The sequence below is a fragment of the Triticum dicoccoides genome, chromosome 7A, assembly GCF_002162155.2.
Source record: "Triticum dicoccoides isolate Atlit2015 ecotype Zavitan chromosome 7A, WEW_v2.0, whole genome shotgun sequence".
In the NCBI taxonomy this organism is placed as follows: domain Eukaryota; kingdom Viridiplantae; phylum Streptophyta; class Magnoliopsida; order Poales; family Poaceae; genus Triticum; species Triticum dicoccoides.
Window position 1 is genome coordinate 4952655 of NC_041392.1, and position 8382 is coordinate 4961036.

General features: G+C 50.2%; 1 protein-coding gene across 1 annotated transcript; it reads right to left on the reverse strand.

Annotated features, from left to right (window-relative positions):
- Positions 1-3837: 3837 nt before the first annotated feature.
- On the reverse strand, positions 3838-4968 carry LOC119332794 (MDIS1-interacting receptor like kinase 1-like). The gene is made up of 2 exons (XM_037605947.1): positions 4314-4968; positions 3838-4199 (listed from the first exon to the last, which is right to left on the reverse strand). The coding sequence occupies exons 1-2, from the start codon at positions 4966-4968 to the stop codon at positions 3838-3840; spliced, it is 1017 nt and encodes a 338-aa protein (XP_037461844.1).
- Positions 4969-8382: the final 3414 nt, after the last annotated feature.

The window sequence follows — 8382 nt, forward strand, 5'->3', positions numbered from 1 at the left end:
GGGATGGTCCCTTCGATCAAAAGTGATCGGGCAGGAGGACCATGGGTTGAACTTTGGGGCGACTGGCTCCATCGCGTATACGTCCCATAGCGCACGCTTCCGCTCCCGCTTGGGAATGTGGGTTGCGTATATCTTGTTCACCGTCCGTACTTGTGGGGGAAAGCCCTTCTGTCCATTGTTGTTCGGCGGCTTGGGCTCCTCGTCGTCGCTGTGCAGCCCCTTGTCTCTGTTTTCGGCCCTTAACTTGCCTGCCTGCTTGAACACCCAACAATCCCTGTTAGTGTGATTGGCTAGCCTTTCGGGGGTGCCATGTATCTGGCACAAGCGATCGAGTATTCGGTCCAAACTGGACGGGCCCTGAGTATTCTTTTTGAATGCCTTTTTCCGCTGACCGGATTTATAGCCTTTGAAACCGGCATTGACTGTCGTGTCTTCATTGCTGTCGCTGCTAACGCGGCGTTTTTGCTTATTCCGATGTGTCCTGCCACTTTTGTCCTTGGTATCCGAATTACCAGGGTTCTTTTATAAGTTGTTACTGCGAGCTAGCTAGCTGTCTTCTCCCGCGCAAAAGCGGGTCATGAGTGTCATGAGGGCTGCCATGGATTTCGGCTTTTCCTGTCCCAGGTGCCGGGCAAGCCACTCGTCGCTGATGTTATGCTTGAAGGCTGCTAGGGCCTCTGCGTCTAGACAGTCGACTATCTGGTTTTTCTTTGTTAAGAACCGTGTCCAGAATTGTCTGGCCAATTCCTCTGCTGCTGAATTATGTGGCTTAAGTCATCGGCATCCGGTGGTCGCACGTAAGTGCCCTGGAAGTTGTCGAGGAATGTGGTTTTTCTTTGTTAGGAACCGTGTACAGAATTGTTTGGCCGATTCCTCTGGCTGCTGAATTATGTGGCTTAAGTCGTCGGCATCCGGTGGTCGCACGTAAGTGCCCTGGAAGTTGTCGAGGAATGCGGCTTCCAGGTCCTCCCAAGCACCGATTGAGTCTGCTGGCAAGCTGTTAAGCCAATGCCGGGCCGGTCCTTTAAGTTTGAGCGGGAGGTATTTGATGGCGTGTAGATCATCGCCGCGTGCCATGTGGATGTGAAGGAGATAATCCTCGGTCCATACCGCCGGATCTGTTGTGCCATCGTATGATTCGATGTTTACGGGTTTGAAACCCTCTGGGATTTTATGATCCATTACTTCATTCGTGAAGCATAGCGGGTGTCCGGCGCCTCTGTACTGGGCTATATCACGATGCAGCTCGGAAGAGCTATGTCTATTGTGTTCGGCCCGGCCGGATTTGTTGTATCCGGAGTGAAGATCATTGTCACATGCCGTAGGGCGCCTGCGCGATCCATAGATCGATCTCGTTTGTCTTGCCTTATCCTCCAGTATGTCTCGCAGGTCGGGCGCATTTTCTCGTGCCTTAGTTGAGCGGCGTCGGGGCATGGCTTGGGTGGAGGGCCGAGAGGCCTCTCTGTCGCGGCCGCGAGGTGGCCGGTCTGCCATGTCATGCGCTGGTGATGTAGGTGCTTCCTCCTCTGATCGGGGTAGCGGCCTGCGCTTCGGGTAATTCTTGGAGGGGCGTTCGAGTTCATACTCTTCGGCCGCAAGAACTTCAGTCCATCTGTCAGCTAGCAAATCTTGGGTAGCTCTAAGCTGTTGCTGCTTTTTCTTGAGGCTGCTTGCCGTGGCTAAAAGCCTGCGTTTAAAACGCTCTTGTTCGGCAGGGTCTGATGGTATGACGAATTCGTCGTCATCGAGGCTTGCCTCGTCTTCGGAGGGAGGCGTATAGTTATCATCCTCGACCTCTCGGTCTGCCGTTCTCTCATGAGGGCTGGCTTCTCCATCTTCCTGTGCCGAATCTTGTTGAGGTGGGTGTTCTTCGGCGCTATCCGGGGTAGTATTATCTCCCGTGCCGGAATCACCGTTTTTGCTTTGGCGGGATTTAGAGCGGCGCCGCTGACGCCGGCGCTTTGGCTATTTCTTGGAGGCGTCATCCCCCACTGTTCCATCGCCATCTCCATCTTTTGGAGTATCCACCATATATATGTCATATGACGAGGTGGCCTTCCAGCGTCCTACAGGTGTTGGTTCCTGTTCGTCTCATACATCGTCGTCCATGCCGTCGATGTCTTTGGAGCCGAAGTCAAGCATGTCGGTTAGATCGTCGATAGTGGCTACAAAGTGGGTGGTGGGTGGGCTTTGAATTTCCTCATCGTCCGTATCCCACCCTCGCTCACCGTAGTCCGGCCAGGGCTCTCCTGATGAAGAGAGAGACTTAAAAGAATTCAGGATGTCGCCAAAAGGCGAATGCTGAAAGATGTCTGCGGCGGTGAACTCCATTATCGGCGCCCAATCGGATTCCATTGGCAGGGGCGCGGGGGGTTCGGAGTCCGGGGAGGAGTCCGGATCCTTGGAGTCACGGGTCGTGCAGAGTGCGGGGCTAGCGTTCGGCTCGATCGCTTTTGGGATCGCAGCCCCCGAGGTGACGTCCAACCGCTCATCCTTGATTGGCGCAATAGGCTCCGAGTTAGGGGTCGGAACCGATGCGTGTGCGGCCTCCAGGACACTGTCCGGGGGCAGAGCTAGATCATGCCCCTCGAGGTAGTGCGGCGCGCTTGGCCGTGGCTCGAACCCGTCGAAGATCAAGTCTCCGCGGATGTCAGCCCTGTAGTTTAAGCTTCCAAACCTGACTTGATGGCCAGGGGCGTAGCTTTCGATCTACTCCAAGTGGCCGAGCGAATTGGCCCGCAGAGCAAAGCCGCCGAAGACGAAGATCTGTCCGGGAAGAAAAGTCTCACCCTGGACCGCATCGTTGTTGATGATCAAAGGAGCCATCGGGTCTAAAGGCGACGACACAGAGGAACTCTCAATGAAAGCACCAATGTCGGTGTCAAAACCGGCGGATTTCGGGTAGTGGGTCCCGAACTGTGCGTCTAGGTCGGATGGTAACAGGAAGCAGGGAACATGATGTTTTACCCAGGTTCGAGCCCTCTTGATGGAGGTAAAACCCTACGTCCTGCTTGATTAATATTGATGATATGGGTAGTACAAGAGTAGATCTACCACGAGATTAAGGAGGCTAAACCCTAGAAGCTAGCCTATGATATGATTGTTGTATATGGAGTTGATTGCCTACGGACTACAACTCTCCGGTTTATATAGACACCGGATAGGGTTAGGGTTATATAGAGTCGGTTACAATGATAGGAGATCTTGAATATCCGCATCGCCAAGCTTGCCTTCCACGCCAAGGAAAGTCCCATCCGGACACGGGACGAAGTCTTCAACCTTGTATCTTCATAGTTTAGGAGTGCGGCTGAAGGTATAGCCCGGCTACCCGAACACCCCCTAATCCAGGACTCCCTCACTTCCTGTTACAGATAGAAATACCTGGAGGTAATGCATGCTCACACCCCAAACAAAAAGCTGATGTACATGTTCACTTTGACCTCTTCGGTCGTTCAGTGCAGCTCCTGTCCGCAGAAGGAACTAAAATATAAAATCTGATGTGACCCTACAAAATGTCCCAAATAACAATCCGCAAGATAATATTATGTCAGATACTCATTGTTCAAGTGCTCGGAACTAGCAGGAAGAACCTTATGCACAGAGAGAAGGAAAACAAGCAGCAAAATTTTGCAGAGGTGAACACAATACGACAGCAAAACGTTCTCGAAAAATGACAGAACACCCACGCTATTACTATGGCAAATTTTAACATGGTCGAGAGACCATGTTAAAAGTGTTCATTAATTATACTTGAGATGTCTCTACAAATTTATTCAATTGAGTCGTCATATGACCAACTCATGAGTGACATGTTCTTTCCGAAAAAGATAACAAGCATCACAGCCGAGTGAGGAGGCCACGGAATGGGCCACACCCATGGCCGCGGCGGAGTCGTTTGAGAGCCATATGCATGGACGGCCTTTGCTGTGGATCCACAACGGTGCAATCGACGCCCAGCCTGAATACAATTGCCATGTCGTCCATGTACCGCGCTTGATCTGGGATGCGCTTGTCCACGGCACTCTCGAAATTCACCAGTTGTTTTCCCATAAGCTCAGTGAATTTGTGCGCCCAAATTGCCAGATTACCATCCCCTCCAGCTTCATTGGCCAGCCGCCCCGTCACGAGCTCTAGCAAGATCACACCAAAGCTATAAGTGTCTACCTTCTCCGTCATCTGGCTTGCCGTGTTCCCATATTCTGCAGATAATCATTTATAAGTACTATACTAGTTAAAGACCAAGCTAGCTAAGACAGAATTAACGTTAAAATGTCAAGATAAAATTCTGTTGCGTCATCGATAGCCCAACATACCTGGAGCTGCGTACCAAAAGTTCCCAGGAAGCACTCCCATGATTGGCAACGGTTGCCCGAGTCCGGCCATGTTCATCCATGCATCATCAAAATTGGTTATCACGGCCTTGCGATTCTGATCAAGCAAGATGTTGTCAGAGCTGATGTTGTGGTGGATAATTGGCTTATTGCATCCGTGCTGCAAGTGGCGGAGCCCGTTGGCCGTGCCAATGGCGATGAGCCTCCTCTGCGGCCAGCACAGCGGCTCACGGGCATCCATCGGTTGGTGCAGCCAGGATTTAAGGCTGCCATTCACCGGATACTCGTAAACGAGCATGATCGCATCTTCTCTCTCGATGAGCTCTATGACTTTGATGATATTATCGTGAGGATTGCTGGCTAACATGATCATCTCTGACCTGTAGCGGTACATGAAATTTTCATCTACTTGTGGTGTTGAGTTCATTTTCTCGAACTTCTTGACGACCAGCGGGCACGGGTGAGTGATGCCAGCAACGCCCTGACCATGGACTAAGTATTGTTGTTCGTCCTTCCATGTCCTTCTGCTAGACCATATCGTTTTCACGTTATCTTCACAAAGGTTGTCGACAATGGCTTGTTCATTGAGCAGAATTGGCTGCGTCGCACCAGGACGGCTCCAGAACAGCGAGCTCATTCTCTCAGAGGCTGGGTAGGGCGTGGAGAGGTTGTGTCAAGGATGTGTCAACCTGCAGACACATTATTTATCAGTATTCAGCAGTACTATCTCGGTTATATACATATAAAACTGTTGTGAGATGAAGAGGGATGCATGTTCATTATTAGTTTGACAGCAATGGACAAAGATCGGTGAATTTGTAGAATTTGCGTGCCTTTCGAAATAATACAGGTTGTTATTTTTTCTAACTGGCGTCACGCAACTTTCTATTAATTGCTTGACCGGGACTCCCATGGGCGTGTTATGCATGGAGATTGTTGGATCGGGTGGGATTCGGTCGTGCCCATTGGTTCTCTGTTAATGATCGAGCAGCGAAGCTCTCCTATCTGTTGCCATCAGGAGATATGTTTAGCTCCATGGTAATGTCAGAGGAGGAGAATGTCATGGAAGCCGAGATTAGAGGACTAGTAATGGCGATTGGAGTCTACAACGTTGAGGAACTTGCTTGGAGTTTCGGGATTCGTAGCAGCGGTATGTAAGTGGGGGCGACAACATAGGTGAAGTTCAATGTCTTTCGTTCTGGGTGAAAATCTAAGGTCTGGTCTTAATTGGTTGTGACTGGCAATGGTCTTGTTGAAGGCATTGTTTTGAGAGTGGGGATTATCTCCAGGGTGAAACTCCAAAATCTACGATCGGACGACGATGGCGTTGGTGCACTGTTTCCTCCTTGGAGGCGCGTCGCTTTTGGAGAACCTGGACATTAGGTGTTCTCTTGGTGGTGGTTGTGCTGCTGCTGCAAGACCTGAAACACTGTAGCAGATTTTTTGGCTATGTGCATCCGTCATACCATTAGGACATGCATTGTTGCAGAGGCCGTGTGTAATTGGTATCTTCGCGATATTAATATATACTCTTTATCGAAAAACATAGATCAACGGCACCTAGATGTTAGACCCAAACAAGTAGCAAGTGAAGGGGTAGGAAAGGGAAGAGGCAAAACTCGCTATCAGTGCTCGATGTCGAAACACCAGTTGTGGGGCAAAAACCTGTTGACACCATAACCCGCCAAGAGAATCTTCAACATACAAGAGTTGCTATATTTTTTGTGCAGCTTATTTTTCATAATTCTTCATACACAACGATACAAAGATCAAATTACTGAAATGTTGATAACTCACTGAAATGCCCGTTTTTTACCACTTACTAGAATAGAGGAAGCGGAGAGGCGGCATCATGGGGGGAGATGAGAGGACCGTCTACATGGGAGGAATTTGATGTTGGAGATTGAACAGGTCGGAGTTTGAGAAGAAGGGTGCAGCCCAGGAACGGGTCAGAGTTTCTGTCCACCATTGCTTACTAGTTCATTTTGAGATAATAAAATTCACCCTTTGTCGAAAAAATTGCTTACTAGTTGAGAGAGAGAGAGGGGGGGTGCTCTTAAAGAACAAGGTAAGAGGGAAAAGTGGGAATGCAAAAAACAGCTCGCCTCGGTCGTTCTCGCCGGTGGCTGGGCGAAACCCTTGCCGCCGCCACCAACACCTCCTTCCCCGCCACCCCTCCCCTCACCATCGTCGGGCGAAGCCCGGCTGGCGGTGGGGCCTCTTTTCACCCCTTGCCACCGCCGGAAAGCCCGGCTGGCGGCGGGGCCTCTTTTCCCTCCTCGCCTGGTGGGTGCGATGCGGGACATGATGAGCAGGTGGGGAGTGAAACGCTCACGCGGGGTGGCGCCTCGGGCGGCCGGGCCTTGGGCATGGCGGCGCGACTGCGTGGTGGCGGCTGCGTGTCGATGGTGGTGGGGCGGGCCAGCGTAGTGGCATGGTGGGGCGGCTAGCTATGTGTCGGCTTCATCAGATCTGGCAGCTGGCGCCACGGGCTGCAACGACGCGGCATAGCGGTATTTGGAGAGCATGTGGGGTTGGGCCTCGACCTGCGCTGTCCGGTCAGATGTAGCATGGCTGGAGGGCTCCTACTAGATGCGGGTTTGATCTGCCTGGATCTCGCTCTGGTCAGCGACGGGTGGCTTGGGGTTGTGGCATGGCCGTCCTAGTTGGTGCACAGTCATGGGCTACCACGGCATGGACGAGCGAGCCGAGCGAGGCCCGTCGCTGCTAGGCATGGGCTGAAGCAGAGCGTAGCGAGTCTAAAGTTAGCCCATGTGGGCCGCCCCGTGAGGGACGCCTGGTGGTGCCGTGGGGAGGTGCAAAGTCCCCCCGCTATACAGATCAGTATTGACCTAGGTCACTTGTGTTATATATATATATATATCCTTTGAAAGTCGCCACACGGGATAAGTTGATCAGTTGAAAATCCCCAGCATTTGTAACCTCCCTTGATATAGTGAAGATTTGTGGGCTGGCGCTCGTAGTTTTTCCCGTTCATGTTGGAGGGGCTTTCCACGTTAAATCTCGTGTCTCCTGTGTTGATTTCATTCTTCTTTGCTTCGATTTGCATGTCGCATCTCCAACAATTGACATCAGAGCCTTGTTTATGTATAGGGTTTTGACGAAATGGCATCGATGAAGTTCGATCTTCTGTTGTTGGACCACGGCATGAGGTTTTCCTTGTGGTAAGTAAAGATGCGGGCTATGCTGGCACATGCTGATCTGGATGAGGCGCTAGATGGCTACGGTGGAAAAGAACAGAAGGTTTGGACTAATGATGAGAAGCGCAAAGATCATAAGGCTATGTCTACTATTCATCTTCATCTGTCTAACAATATTTTGCAAGAAGTGCTGGAGGAGAAAACTACAGCAGCTCTCTGGCTCAAACTAGAGTAGATCTGGATGTCCAAGGATCAGACCAACAAGATGCACATGAAGATGCAGTTGTTCATGTACAAGTTGTAAGAAGGTGGTTCAGTACTAAACCACTTATCGATCTTCAAGGAAATCGTTCCTGACTTACACTCTATGTAGATAAAGCATGATGATGAAGATTTAGGTCTTCTACTTTTATGCTCGCTGCCTAGTTCCTTTGCAAATTTCCAAGACACTATATTATATAGCCATGATGAACTAGCTATTGGGGATGTATATGAGGTCCTTCAAGAGAACGAAAAGATGAAAGATATGTTGCAATCTGAGAAATCGTCCTCCAAAGGAGAAGCTTTGCAGGTACGAAGCAGGCTCTAGGACAACAACAACAACAACAACAACAACAACAACAACAACAACAACAACAACAACAACAACAACAGAGATAAAAGCAATAGCGGTAGAGATAGTTCGATGTCCAGAAGATCTGAGAAGGACAAATTCTGCACGTATTGTAAGAAAGAGGGTCACCTCATTGATGACTATTGGAAGTTGGAAAATAAGGAGAAGAGTAAGAGTACGTGGAACCGTAAAAAAATCTGTTGGTATTGGTAACGTCATTGTTGCATCTGGTAATAAGTCTTATTTAGATGATGCTTTAGTTGTTTTTGCTGGCTGT